Source organism: Triticum dicoccoides, chromosome 4B (genome assembly GCF_002162155.2).
Source record: "Triticum dicoccoides isolate Atlit2015 ecotype Zavitan chromosome 4B, WEW_v2.0, whole genome shotgun sequence".
Classification (NCBI taxonomy): Eukaryota; Viridiplantae; Streptophyta; class Magnoliopsida; order Poales; family Poaceae; genus Triticum; species Triticum dicoccoides.
This window is the reverse complement of record NC_041387.1, coordinates 608,263,959-608,279,358: the sequence shown is the minus strand read 5'-3', so window position 1 is coordinate 608,279,358 and position 15,400 is coordinate 608,263,959. Positions and strand designations below refer to the sequence as shown.

The 15,400-nt window shown below is 45.6% G+C and overlaps 1 protein-coding gene and 1 long non-coding RNA gene across 2 annotated transcripts; one reads left to right on the top strand and one right to left on the bottom strand.

The window, feature by feature from the left end:
• Positions 1-7,430: 7,430 nt before the first annotated feature.
• On the top strand, positions 7,431-10,707 carry LOC119294008. The gene is made up of 4 exons (XR_005143294.1): positions 7,431-7,792; positions 8,275-8,430; positions 8,565-8,870; positions 9,451-10,707. It is a non-coding gene; the product is annotated as an uncharacterized LOC119294008 (long non-coding RNA).
• A 775-nt stretch (positions 10,708-11,482) lies between these two features.
• On the bottom strand, positions 11,483-14,186 carry LOC119294007 (subtilisin-like protease SBT1.2). The gene has a single exon (XM_037572298.1). The coding sequence runs from the start codon at positions 14,131-14,133 to the stop codon at positions 11,746-11,748; it is 2,388 nt and encodes a 795-aa protein (XP_037428195.1). The 5' UTR covers positions 14,134-14,186; the 3' UTR covers positions 11,483-11,745.
• Between the last annotated feature and the right edge of the window lie 1,214 nt (positions 14,187-15,400).

Here is a 15,400-nt window from a genome sequence, read left to right as displayed (position 1 = left end):
TGAGCCTCTAGTTGACTAGCTCGTTAATCAACAGATAGTCATGGTTTCCTGACTATAGACATTGGATGTCATTGATAACGGGATCACATCATTCGTGATGGACAAGACCCAATCCTAAGCATAGCACAAAGATCGTGTAGTTCGTTTGCTAGAGCTTTCCAATGTCAAGTATCTTTCCTTAGACCATCAGATCGTGTAACTCCCGGATACCGTAGGAGTGCTTTGGGTGTACCAAACGTCACAACGTAACTGGGCGACTATAAAGGTGCACTACAGGTATCTCTGAAAGTGTCTGTTGGGTTGACACGGATCAAGACTGGGATTTGTCACTCCGTATGACGGAGAGGTATCGCTGGGCCCACTCGGTAGTGCATCATCATAATGATCTCAAAGTGACCAAGTGTCTGGTCACGGGATCATGCATTACGGTACGAGTAAAGTGACTTGCCGGTAACGAGATTGAACGAGGTATTGGGATACCGACGATCGAATCTTGGGCAAGTAACATACCGATTGACAAAGGGAATTGTATACGGGGTTGCTTAAATCCTCGACATCGTGGTTCATCCGATGAGATCATCGAGGAGCATGTGGGAGCCAACATGGGTATCCAGATACCGCTGTTGGTTATTGACCGGAGAGCCGTCTCGGTCATGTCTGCATGTCTCCCGAACCCGCAGGGTCTACACACTTAAGTTCCGGTGACGCTAGGGTTGTATGAATATGAGTATGCAGTAAACCGAAAGTTGTTCGGAGTCCCGGATGAGATCCCGGACGTCATGAGGAGTTCCGGAATGGTCCGGAGGTAAAGAATTATATATAGGAAGTGCTATTTCGGCCATCGGGAGTGTTTCGGGGGTCACCGATATTGTACCGGGACCACCGGAAGGGTCCCGGGGGTCCACCGGGTGGGGCCACCTATCCCGGAGGGCCCCGTGGGCTGAAGTGGGGAGGGTACCAGCCCCTAGTGGACTGGTGCACCCCCCCCCCTTGGGCCCCCCTGCGCCTAGGGTTGGAAACCCTAGGGTGGGGGGCGCACCACTTGCCTTGGGGGGCACTCCACCCCCCCTGGCCGCCGCCCCCTTGGGAGATTGAATCTCCAGGGCCGGCGCCCCCCCTGGGGGCCTATATAAAGGAAGGGGGAGGGAGGGCAGCCGCACCCTGAAGCTTTGGCGCCTCCCTCTCCCCTGCTACACCTCCTCCTCCTCCCGTAGTTGCTTGGCGAAGCCCTGCCGGAGTCCTGCTGCATCCACCACCACGCCGTCGTGCTGTTGGATCTTCATCAACCTCTCCTTCTCCCTTGCTGGATCAAGAAGGAGGAGACGTCATCTGCTCCGTACGCGTGTTGAACGTGGGGGTGCTGTCCGTTCAGCACTTGGTCATCGGTGATTTGGATCACGACGAGTACGACTACCTCAACCCCGTTCTCTTGAACGCTTCCGCTCGCGATCTACAAAGGTATGTAGATGCATTATTATCACATTGCTAGATGAACTCATAGATGGATCTTGGTGAAATCGTAGGAAAATTTTTATTTTCTGCAACGTTCCCCAACAGACCTATAAACCAGGACAGAGGTAGTAGCAAACTGGTGTTGTGATCCTATATTGATGGCTATCCCCGTAACGTTGCTCGCTATGAACGCATGCAGGAGTTTCGTGATAAGCGATAGACATTAATTTTTCCCTAATAATCTGTTGCATGCGGGAGGCCTAGGTGGAGGGAGAACTGATGATGTGGCATAAAGCTGATGTGGACAATATGCATGGTGAGAGAATAGGTAGAAGTGGGGAGCAACTTCTTCAGAATGTTAGATACAGGGGCTGCTATAGGCGCATGGGAGCTATGTCACACTTATTGCGCAGTGTGGCTCTGCCTGGGGAGCTCCTATGTAGCGCTGCAGGTGCCCGTTAACGATCCGGTGCCTGCAGCGCTGCTAGCATGGGCCGGCCCACTAGCGTGCTGCCCCAGTTTTTATTGACTTTTTTGTTACGAAAATAAAAATATGAAATCAAAAAAGGTTTACAGATTTAAAGAAAAAAGGTTCATCCAATTGAAAAAATTTCATATCTTTAAAAAAGTTAAACAATTTTGAAAAAAGTTCATCAATTTGAAAAAAGCTCATTTAACAAATGTTCATCCAATTTAGCAAAAGTACATTAATTTCTCTAAAATATCATTAAATTTAAAAAAAGTTCATAGGAATTCAAAAAAAGTTCATGTATTTTTAGAAAAAGTTCATTGAACAGAAGAAAAATCATCCATTTCAAAAGGATGTTCATCAAATTTCAAAAAAGTTCATCGATATTCAAAAAATTCATCAATCTGAAAAAAAAAATCTGTTGAAATTTTTAAAAAGTTCATAGATATTCAAAAAAGTTCATAGAATTTTCAGAAAAGAAAATGTCAACAGGCGCCTAGATGGGCCGGCCCATTTACGGACACCACAGGCGCCAGTTAACGAATATGGATGTTAACTGGCGCCTGTGGCGCCAAATAGGAAATGCCCTTTGCCTCACCTCTGCTGCTGGCGGCCTAGTCGCTTTAGTGGGCCAGGCCGTCCATTAAGGCAGATTTGTTTTTCCTTACCTTTGTCTGTGTTTTTTGTTGATTTTTATTTATTTATGCTCATTTATTTACTTATTTTACGTTTTTTCAATACATTATTTTAAACTCGTTATACATTTTTTTGGATACGTGTATCACATTTTATTGATTTGTGTTGAACATTTTTGTATAATACATGACAAAGTCTGTTCGAAAATATATTTAATGTTTATGAATAAATATAAATAATGTTATAATATATGTTGAACATTTTTTTAACGGTATGAAACTTCTTTTTATATTAAGAAAACATTTTTTTAAAACAAACTGTGTCTGCCTAGTTGTGAGATGCATCTCCTCCTTGCCTCTGGCGTACAGTGCGCGGTCGCCTTAATGGGCCGGGCCGGCAAGGCGATTTTAGAAAGTTCTTTAGACTAGTTTGGACCGGTTTTAGAACCTTGCACGCAATTATTTTTTTATCTTTTCTTTATCTATTTCTTCATTGGTTATCTCTGTGTTTTTCCCTTCTTTCTTTTTTCTTTTCTCTCTTTTGTTTTTCAAATACATGCCTACTTTATTAATACAAGTTCTACATTTTCGTATACATACGAAACATTTTATACATTTGGACATTTCCCCGAATATATGTCAATTTCGTTTCAGATACACGTTTGAACATTGTCTTAAATGCAAGTGAAAAAAAATTAAAGACACATTGAACATTTTTGAATGGTAAGAAGCATTATTTTAAATTACGTGAATATTATTTTACATTGTACAAACATTTTTCTAAACGTCACAAACTCGGTTTTGAAACGTGTGAACATTTTTTTAAATGTCATGTACATTTTTAATGGTATGCATATTTTATAGAAGTACTTGTGTATATAGGTATATTATATTATAATTTTCTTAAATGTCAGAGAAATTGTTTCGAAACACGTAAGATTTTAAATGTCACAAACCTTTTTCTGAATGGTATGAACATTTGCTGAAAATTACGCTAACATAAAATGTACAATCAGTTACCATTTTCCAAAGTTGTGATGACCATTTTTTAATTTGGAAGTAATTTATGTTTTCATACCTCGTATGAGCTGGAAAAAGCCGCTACTAAAGGATGCTTATAACGAAGAGTTGTTTTACCTTTCCTTTCTCTCATTTTTAATTCACTTTCTTATCAAATAAACAAATGTTTAGATAATTCAAGTTAGTATTTTTACCGTATTCATGAATTTTTGAAAACTGTTAATGATTTTATAAAAGTGTCCATGAAATTTGAAAGTGTTTGTTAAATTTTAAAAATGTGTCTATAATTTATTTTAAAAGTGTTTAAGACATTTCAGAACAGTATTCGGGCTTCAAAATAATTTGAGCCATTATCTACCTTGTTCATGTAGTAAAATAAATCTTCACATATTTTGCAAAATGTCCATACAATTTAGAAAGTGTTCATGTATACTCCTCCACAATCGTGTGACACGAATTGATCTGAGCTAGTAATGTACATGTGTATTGCAGGTCGGAACCTATAACCAAGTAAGATCAAGTATTGAAATATCACACATTACAGGAATCAAACATGTATATTTGGAGTCACATATGCACGAAATTATTTGATAAAATTATTATCAACGTCAAACAAAAATTAAACAAAGAAAAAAGTCAATGACAATTCTTTTAGGGCAAAAAAAGCTTGAGTGAACTAAAATATGGAAGAATAAAAAAAGGGTTGAGATGTCATATTGGCACTGGTAATCATAAAGTAAAGCAATGTCAACTCACTTAGAAGAAAAGAGCTCGCAAAAAAAAAGCATAGAAGATTATAGAACAAAAAAGAGAAGTGTATGTATTTTTGATATTTGTGCATATAGTGCATTGTGCTTAAGCATAGCTACGAAGTCTTCTAAATTGTACATATGGCAAATTAGGCGTAGTGAACAGAATGTCCAATGGCCAACAATACTTTGATTTGCCAACTCTTTGTCGTCTGATTGACTTTATCTAATATTCAAAGTTATTCTTACATTATATAGTGGTATAGATTTTGATCGATTGGGTGCTCCACATTTTTGTATTTGCCATTGGTCTTCTATGCCGCCGGCCATTGTCCACACATGCTCACTTGTCGTCACACGTTGTGTATATTGTTGCTATTGTGGTGCCGAGTTGTCCTCACCCGTAGGAGTGTATGCAACAATCATAGATTCCTAAAGTTGGTAGGTCTAAGTCCAAATCCTTAGTTATTTATTACAATTTTGTATTTTCGTCATTTCATAATATAGTCCAATAGATTTTTGAAGTCAAAATTTATAAACCTTGACAAAATTTATAGAGAGAACTACTTATGTCTACAATAACAAATATATACAATGTGAAAATACGTCTCATGATGTATGTAGTGATATGTATGTGGTATTTAGATGTAGACATCTTTCACTATAAACTTTGATCAAAGGTTGTCAAGCTTGCCTTTTAAAAATCAATGTGCTCTGCATTATGAAGTGGAGAGAGGATTAGTTTATCAGTTCTTTAAAATAAATAAGGCCTCAGTTTACATCCCGTCCATGAAGAGTTGGCTATGTTAAATACTCATGGATCAATGGAATTCTTGTATTACTTTTATCGTAGTCAAAATAATGTAAGCCACTTGTTGGCATCCTTTGGTAGGACTACGAGTCGCACCATGGCGTGGCTTGAATCTGGACCTGATGAGGTCGTTAGACTCTGTAATTCTGTTGGTAGCTCGGCTATGTGAGTAATACAAGTAATTTCATATGAATATTCATTTGTGGCTAATATTTAAATTATCAATATTTTCGAATATAAATCACGAGTGAAAATTATACCGCATGAATGTTTGTATTCATCATATTGTATAATTTAAATATAAGTTACAAGTGTATAACTTCTTTGTATCCATTAAATATTTACTTAATAGATATTTAAATGTTCGTGTTTACCAAACATTTTTATGATATATGGGGGTATATTTAAATAATTTTATTTACTAATCATTGTTTGTATATAATATTTGCACATTATTTTTATCACTTACATTTGACAAATGTATTTAAAAAGTAGTGCGTGCAAATTAGGCCACGCTATTTGCAACTCATATTAGTCCCACACGTTTTGAATATTAGTACATACGCAAGGGCTAATATACACGCGCATACACTAACCCCTATGAAGGCACACACGCACACTCTACCCCTATGAGCACCTCCGAAAGACTGAGCCGGCATATCATCTTGAAATTTACGAAGTCACCGTAGGCGCCTCGTCGTCGACGGGAACGTCTCCTCCCACTGAATGCACATCATCGGAAATCCTGAAATAAATCCAGAAATAAATGCGAGCACCAGGACTTGAACCCTGATGGGCTGGGAATACCACAGTCCCTCTAACCATCCAACCACAGGTTGGTTCGCTTATACCGGTCGATTGGGAAACAATTATTGGTGCCTAACCCAGCCGCCTCCTCCCCAATTAGGGGTCTCTGCCTCCCGCCGACTTTTCGCGCCGGTTCTCCTTGCTTCAGTGACCCTAGGCCCATGGGGCGCGGTGGATCCTGACCCTTGCCTGTGGGAGGGCTCCGTTTTTAGATGTGTCTTCAAGATTTGTTAAGATTTGTGTCCTGCTCAGGAAGGCAAAACGACAGCGGCTCTCTGAAGATAATAAGGTTTACCCGCCTAGCTCCCATTTTCGGTGGTGCGTCTAGCATCGTTGGTGGCGTGTGAAGGTGTGTCTCCTGCGGATTTGTCCTTAGTGGATTTGTTCGGATCTGTTCGCCGTTCCTCTATGTTTGTGTGTCTTCAGATTGAATCATTGCGATCTACGTTGCTCTTTATCGGTGGCGGTTAATGTTCTGGTGCGCTAGTCCTATAGAGCCTTAGCACGACGACTTTCTGACTGTGTACTATAACAAGTTTTGTTCGGCTCCAATGAGAAAGGGGCGATGATGGCGGCGCACCTTTGGCCCGCTTCAGTGCTTGTAGTCGTCGCCAGGTGGTCTACGGATCTAGATGTAGTTTTTTTTATTATTTATGATGTTTGTTGTACTCACATGATTGGAGATGAATATATCAGATGTTTTCCGTGAAAAAAGTCCCACATGCATCCTCCTTGTGCTACATTAAGGATGTTATCTGTATTTCTCATTGCAAATGTGAATGGTGGAGTGGTTTGGACCGCTAGCTATTCAGCAGTTGGTCTTTAGTTCGAGATGCGAGGTGTGAGATCCGTTTTTATTTTCATGTACTGACAGGCGGACCCCACATGTCATAGAGTCAAAATGAAATGGCAGTTGGCGCGTTGATAGGGGCTTTTTGTGAGTAATAATTTTTTTGAGTGTGTTTTTACAAAAAAGGCCACAGACCTCCTCTAAGCCTTCTAGTCACTGACAATGGGCCCCACATCACGCTGACATGCCAAATCAGCGTCATTTTCGTATCCAAATGTGTGTATTTGCACGTCCGAGCCAAGTTTCTGCACCAGTTCAATGTATGCCGCAAATTCTAGCACCAAAGTAACCATTTACGCCAAGTTTAAGCATCACATGTGTAATTGAATCAATAGCAAAGTCATATAAGACCAAACATATGTACTGCTCTATAGTGTACCAATTTTAAATGGACTTGGTCCCCTCTCTCTCCTCCTAGCATCTCAAGCTAAACATGAACCGTTGATTCAGCTCGCTGTGTTCCAGATCTGCCGTCAGATCTTAACCGAACCGAATCCAAGGGCTGAGATCTCCGGGATTCGCAGCCGGCCCACGCGCGCTTTGGTTTTGGCCGCTTTGGACGCGCGCGCTCTAGAGTGTCCCCACCTAAATAAAATACCAACAAAAGAAAAATCCCGCGCCATCTCTTCTTCTCTCTCATCGAAGCAGACTCTGTTTCGTGGTTTCACCGTTCCCTCGCCGTCGCCCTGTACTTGCGCCACCGCAACTCCCCGACAGATCTGCCATACGCCACCGGCCGCGGCAAGCCCTCCTCCCTTTCAACCCCAATCGCTCAAACTCGGCCGCCACAGGAGCTTTTCCTTCATGCGCTCACCACCCCTTGCTCGTGGTCGCCGCCACCGCTTCTTGGCATCTCCGGCCGTACGCGCATCAGGCCAATCCGCCCCGGAGGCCATCGCTGCTGCAAGTGCTAGCAGCCGGATGACATACCAGTGCAGCTCGACCGCTGTGGACAAAGCATCCTCAACCTCACGCACTAACATCTTAGATATTGAAGAGGTAAGATACAATTTGAGAAAGTATAGAAGTGGTGCTAATTTCTTTAATGATCTTCATATATTCTAATTATATGTGTATCAGATGCCATAAATCCGAACCCAGATTTTGTATTTCAGTATAGAAATCAAGAAAGCATACTCTGACCACTACGTGTTTGTGTTTATGTCCACAAAGTTTTTTTTTTCCGTTTCATTTCTCATACTCTCATAGAAGTGTAACAGCCATTTAAAACCCCATCTTCACTGCTGTATGTTACATTTGAAATGATCTTTTATAGAGAACACTGCTATATGTTACACTGTACCATGTCAAAATCTCTACTGACAAAACATCAATACTGTCTATTGTTGGATTATTTATGTCAATTAATATGCCAAAAAATGGTTTTCTACAAGAAGTTTTATGTGACTTAAGCTTCGCGTGCATATACTGCTGCATGCTCTTCCTATGCTTATGCTAATGTTGTCTACTATGTTGGTCAGCGCCTTGGCAGAGTCAAGTGTGGACAGTTATCTAGGAAGAAAGTGAATGGAGTTCAAGTAACCATACAGCAGGATCCATTGGAATGCCAGTACGGGCCCCTTTTCAAGATATTACAAATGTGGTTGACTCACATAGTTTATCAAAAGGGAAACAAGGTATGTCTTTAATATTTTTGGTCACCAGAATCTTGAAACAAGATTACAACTTCTTAGGTGTTGTTATATAAAACCTATGCCTTATGTATTAAAAGAGTGCTCATGGTTTGTCTGAAATGTTCTATTTATTTCAGCACAAAAAGTTCTTGGTTCAGTGGATCATCCAATTACTGGGACAAAACGATCGATCAATCCATCTGGCATATCCATACAGTCAAATACTCCTTCGACTGGACACGTAAGTCTACCAACAGAAGCTTCCGAGCATAAGCGTTATCATGACCGGGAAAGATACTTGGAGATGACTCTAGAACAGCGCACTGCCTACCTGGAAAGAAACCGTGAGTACAAACGGAGAAGGAAAAATCCTGCTGCAGTTAGTGATAATGCACAATCTGGGAGTCAAACTTGTACTTCTACCACCAGTTCAATTACAGAAGGTACATATTAATGCAATAATATTCTGTCTTATTTTTTTAGTATTAACATAAATTTCTTCATGTTCTAATAATTACGGGAATTGTCACTTAATCATGTTATATTTATCTCCAAAACGGGCATGTATATGTATATAATAAAAAAACATGCTTATAATTCAGATTGTGATAGGAATTTCTGATAAGTAGAATATTACATATTTACTGTATAATGTATGCTGTTATTTTTCCGGCGGAACTCATACCAATAATTTGATGAGCTTAAACTTTCTGCATCTTACAATATCCTTCGGTTTGGCATAATCAATCTGGTTGCTAAAAGTTAGACCGCGATCAGTCCATCCGACATATCTACATCATGTAATTAATTGACAGGTACTGGTCAACATAAGCGTGTATCAGTCCATCCTTTCCACCAAAAATGAATACGTGGATGAATTAATGTGAAGCTTATAGACCGATTTCCTGGAGAAGAAAAGGTCTACTATAGTTTTGATTCAGCAGTGGATGATACTCACAATCAGTACCCACCTGAATTTCTGAATTCTCCCACACCTAATGGCCTACCTCCACATGTTCTCAGGTTGATAATAAATTGCCCTGTGATCTTGCTTCGGAATTTAGATCCTCATCATGGATTATGCAATGGCACAAGGCTTATTATTAAGGCATTTCAAGATAATACTAGCGATGCTGAAATTATTGGAGGACAACATGCTGGAAAGCGAGTATTCCTTCCAAGAATTCCTTTGTATCCTTCTGAAGATGATGTGCTTCCCTTCAAGTTCAAGAGAAAGCAATTTCCAATTCGTCTTAGCTTTGCAATGACAATCAATAAAGCTCAAGGTCAAACAATTCCGCATGTTGGTATCTACCTTCCAGAACCCGTGTTCTCTCACGGTCAACTATATGATGCATTGTCCCGAGGAATATCAAGGCAAAGAACAAGAATACTTGCCAAGCCAAACAGGGATATCGACCCATCAGGAAAAAGTACCAAAAATATTGTCTATAAGGAGGTTTTGGCACGATAAATGTACATAATGCAGAACTGTCTTTGTTTCACATATATATGAGCATGCTTTACTTTGTCTCATAATATTGGTACGTTGACAATTGTTGAGATTTTTTTTATAAATATACGCATATATTAGAATCTTGATTAACATAGGCCTTATATTCTAATCTGTTCTACAGATACATGGATACATAATGTTTTCTGTTCAGAGAGAGCACGAATGGAGTATTGTGCTACTATTGTCAATTTTTTTGTTTGCTGTAGTTCTAAGTTTGTGTCCAGAAGATCATCGACTAGATCAGGATCCTTGTTTCATTTATAATACACCGAATCATTTTTTATGTGCAAACCATGAATTTGCTTTAGTAAGCTGAAATTTGGACATTTACGTTTTTTGATTATGCCAGCCTTAGATTGCACAGAACCATGTTCGACATTGCAGACTGGTTTTATACCATATAGAAGGTGTTGTTTTTATCTTGTCATTGAACACCTCTTCGCACTTTTTTTTTTGGTCTCAATACTTAACTTGATACACTCTTATGTTGGCAGGGTCAATTGGAATCATATGCCTTTATGGATCATGAACTTGAAGTGAAGGCTTGTGCTGAGCTCTAAGCATCCATGCTTCAGGCAACATTAGTATTAGATGCCAGCTTCATTTTGGCATGAGCTACACTCTTTAGTTGTGGATTTGAAAAATATTAGTAAAAGAAGTTTATGTATCTATATGTATTGTTGTACGTGACATAGCTGTGTATAAACAATACGTGAAATCAACCCTGAAAACAAACTCAGCTCGCAAATAGCAATAATTGTATGGTGGGGATTCTGCCATGACCTATTTGGTTATAAGTTATTGATGTTCAACTTGTAGCTGTGAGCACTTGTGTTCTTGCAAATTTTAGTTGAGCTTTTGCTTATGTTGTACAGTGGGATACATTTTCCAATCCTATATATGGATGAGAAACAAGGGGTCTAAAAATTGGAATGATTATTTTCTTTTACGTAAATTGGATCCTCTGCTATCTTTCAGTTCCATCTTAACTGGTTACTACGTGCAAAGCACGTGCAGTTTACTAGTATGTGTAGGCGAGGAAAAAGAAAAAGAGAAAAACAAAAAACGATCAGATCTGCGATAGGCAAACTACAACAATGATCATATCCGCACCAACCATCTCATGACAGCACACGGACGACGAGGTTTTGCAACATCAACTCATTCATAAAGGAAGCGGCGCCTAACAGCCACCATCACCAGATCCAACCATCTAAGGCCTGAATCTAGATTTTCACCTGAAGAACCAACCCGAGAATATCCGAGCAATGTCTTCAACAAGTTAACAATGTTTAAACATCACCATTGTCCGGTATATAACCAACTCAAGTACCTAGGCTTTCACTCCGGAACTCGAGATTGGGTGCTCGAGTAGCACCACTTTTGACGTCACTTATGTGTCGTCGCCATCGGTTTTTTGCGATCCCAGCAGCTACATGTGGTGTGCCACCGCCGCCCGCTGCACAATTACCGCTCTGCGTCGAGCAAGTTAATATGGATCATCATGCTTGCTCTTGGGCATTTATCTCAACCGGTGTTGCATGTATTCTCTTCTTTCAGTTGCACAAGAGATATGCATAGTTTACAGACTTATTTCTCTAATTGAGATGATTTGGAATTTTGGGCTTGGGAATCCATCTCGATAAACCAACCAGGTGTTGGCTTTCTACCCCGCTCTAGTTCAGAGGGGAACTACTAATATCATCGGATCCTGGATACAGCAAACTGGAGAGAAGAATCAGCCACTGCACTAGCTACCAGCAAGCCGCTGATCATGCCTGATCGTCTGCTAAATTGCACCTCTACTCCACGGGCCAGGTCACGGCAATGGGGCTCCTCACCGTGCGCCGCCTCCCCTGCCCCGCGCTCCGCTGCTTCCACACCAGGTACCCCTCCGCGCTGTCCTTCCCCGCCGCGGCCGACGCGTCCACCCGCACCTGGAAGCTCTTCTTCTCGCCGAACTCCGCGAACGCCAGCGTCGTGGGCGCGACCGTGACCTTCACCCCTACCGGCGCGCCCACCCGCGCCGTGTACGTCGAGTTGGGCGCGCCCACGTTGGTGACCGTCCTCCGGAGCACTGTTGATGTCTCGCCGCCGCCGTCCTTGAACGCCACCGCGATCGACGGGTAGTTGAGCGTGAACCCAGGGTTCGCGTGCAGCAGTTCGCTGCAGTTAACGGCGCTGTGCGTGATCTTGAACACCTCCCTCTGCGTGTACCCCAGCGTGCAGAGGTGCGTCACGTAGTCTGCCGGCTCGATGTCGTAGACGAGGCCCGGGTCGACGGCGAGGGCGGGGTTCACGTGCCCGGCGCCCATGGCGAACGCGTCGGCGCGCTCCCCGCTGTCGCCGTCGGTTATCGGCTTGCCCTGCCGGTCCGTCACGTCGGCCGTCGTCATGATCGCCGACCGCACCATCGCCGGGCTCCATGAAGGGTGCGCTGACCTGACCAGCGCTGCGATGCCGCTCACGTGCGGGCACGCCATCGACGTCCCCGACAGCACCGTGAAGTTGGACCGCCGCGCGTCGCCGTCCAGCCCCGACGGGCCCACGCTGCCCGGCCACGCCGCGATGATGTTAACCCCGGGGGCGATCACGTCCGGCTTCAGCACCGACGGGCTCGTCACGCTCGGCCCGCGCGCCGAGAAGAGCGCCACCGCTGGCGCGCGCGCTCGCCCGATCCGCGTGCCGCCGAACGCGATCCTCGCCACCGGCCGCGGCGTCGAGCTGATGTACTTCTTGAGCTCGACAGCCTCCTGGTAGCCGACGAGCGTCGCGGGAAGGACGTGCACGTCGACGGAGTCCTCCTGCCGGTTGATCTCGGAGTTCGCGAGCACCATGACCGCCCCGCCCGCTTCTTTCACCGCCTGGCCTTTGTCTGCCCGGCCGGTGATGCCGCGGTCACATACCACCATCTTCCCGGCGACGTCGGCCGCGGAGAGGGAGCCCTTCATGCAGTACATCGCTTCCCGGGACCCACCGGCGGCGTAGAACAGCTCGAGCGCCTTCCCGCCATTTTTCAAATCGACTTTTCCCGGGTACATGGACTCGCCGTACAGGACCCGGCCGTTGCCGAGCCGGACGTACGCCGGGAAGCGGCGGTCCAGTGTGGCGGCGCCGACGGTGAGCATCCAGGGCGCTTCGTTGGCCACGGAGCTCGGCTCCGGCCCGTTGTTACCGGCGGCGCTCACGACGGAGACGCCGCGCACCGTGGCACGGAAGCTGCCGATGGCGATGCTGTCCTCGAAGAGCGGGATGGGAAAGCCGCCAAGGGAGAGGGACAGCACGTCGACGCCGTCACGCACCGCATCGTCCATCCCGGCCAGTATGTCGGAGCTGAAGCAGCCGTTAAACCAGCAGACCTTGTACGCGGCGACGTGCGCGCCGGGAGCCACGCCGCGCGCCTCCCCGGCCCCGGCGCCGAGAACACTGGCTCCGGCCACGGCGGCCCCCGCGGCCGTCGACGCCGTGTGAGTCCCGTGCCCGTGCGCGTCCCGCGGCGAAGCATACTCCCGCGTGCGCGCCGCGGCGTCCGACGGGTCTGTCGGGTAGTTGGCGCGGTGGCCCTTGGAGTAGAACCGCGCGCCGACGAGCTTGCGGTTGCAGTTCGTCGCGTTGAACCGCTCCCCGGTCTCGCACACGCCCCGCCACCGGTCCGGCACCGGCGGCATCCCGCGGTCGTCGAAGCTCGGGCTCTCCGGCCACACGCCAGTGTCGAGCACCCCGACGACCACGCCGCGGCCGTACCGCGCGCGTGCCCACGCCCCGGTCGGGCACACGTTGAGGCCGAGGAACCGGTAGGAGTACGTGGTGTGCAGCTCGACCCGGCGGTCCTCGCGCACCGACGCGACGCCCTGCAGCGCCCGCAGAGCTGCCGCCTCGCCGACCGAGAGCCGCGCCGCAAAGCCGTCGAACACGGTGTGGTAAGAGTACAGCAGCCGCGACGACGGCTTCCACTGGCGCTTGTCATCTTGCTCCGCTGAGGAAGGCACGGATTTGATGAGGAAGGCGAGGTGCCAGTCGTGGTCGGAGGATGTTGCGTCGCCGCCGCCAGTAGATCCGAGTGGGTGCAGCTGCACAATGTAGGTCCGCAGAGCCTCCTCCTGATCCGCGGCGGCGCCATGAAGAAACACCAACGAGGAGGAGAGGAAGAGGAACACCACGTGAGAGGCGAACAGGTGGAGGAAACCCATGGCTGCCTAGCTGAGCAACCGAGCAGGTGCCTGCTGTGGTTTGCAACGGTGAGGTTGGAGATGGAGAGGTGAGATTCATCGGAATGCACGGTGCTATTTGAAGCGGCAGCGCCGGGGAGCGGCGCGCGGGCGCGGGGGGAGGCACGGCGAGAATTTGAGACGGGGAGGGAGGCCTCGTGAGGATCGCCCTCGTCACCGGCCGTGACACGAGGCGCGCACCGGAGGGAGTAATGGCGGCTGGGTCGTCCGGCCGCTCGTCGTCCGAGCTCTGACTGACGCCGGGTTCCTTAATGACGCAGACACGGGTAGAGACAGAGGAGGAAGACGGAGGGAGGAGCGTATCTGTTCTGTGCGTAGTGCAGGAGTAATTGTTCAGCGCGCGGGTGTCGTGCTACACAACACGACGACGGGCGCGCAGGGCCTGAATCCTCCATTGCTCGTCCGGGCCAAGCCATGCAAGCGCCGGCCTCGCTGCCTCGTGCGTGCCATTTATGATGCCTGCTGCTTCCTTGCTTCTGTTGCGCGCCGCCCCAAGAACGTCTTTCATTCTTTGCACGCGTATATGATGATGGATGCGATGCGTGGCCGAGGCGCTCCTCCTGCGAGAAGCTTTGCACCAGCGCATTTATCATTCTGATGAAAGTATCAAGGTGCTACTGGCCAATAGGGTGCTACCGGGCTCTTGGGCCGTTGGATCTCAGATCTGATGGTTCCCTGAGAGCTTTTGAACATTGTACAAAAATAAAATCCTAGAGTCGGAAAATTGCGCACAGATACAATAGCTTCTCATATGCCGTTGGATCTCAGATCTAACGGCTCCTGGATGCCTGTATCATGGTACCATCTAAGAGCCGGTAGCATCTGATATTTTTTTCTGTTGACTGTGATATGCCTGCTACGCCTGGTACTATTTAATTCTATGTTCGGAGGGTATACTAGGAAAATTAAAGTTTGGATGGTATTTGAAAGTTTTGTTCAGTTTGACTAAAGCATTTAAGTTTTTTTTGACATAGTGAAAAATGGTAAATAGTTTACCTAGGTTCTCTGAGTATTATAGGAAATTTTGATAGTATTTTGCCTAGCAATTTGAGCATTTGGCTATTTTCGATGAAATTTGGATTCAAAACAATTCTGAGACATATCAACTTCGGCTTGGCTCGATCCAAGCCAGCCAAGCCACTCCCCTAGTAAATGACATGTGGGTCTTGCATTTCGAATTTTTCTTCCACATCCTAACCTACTTTATTACAGGATTTTTCGTACTGAA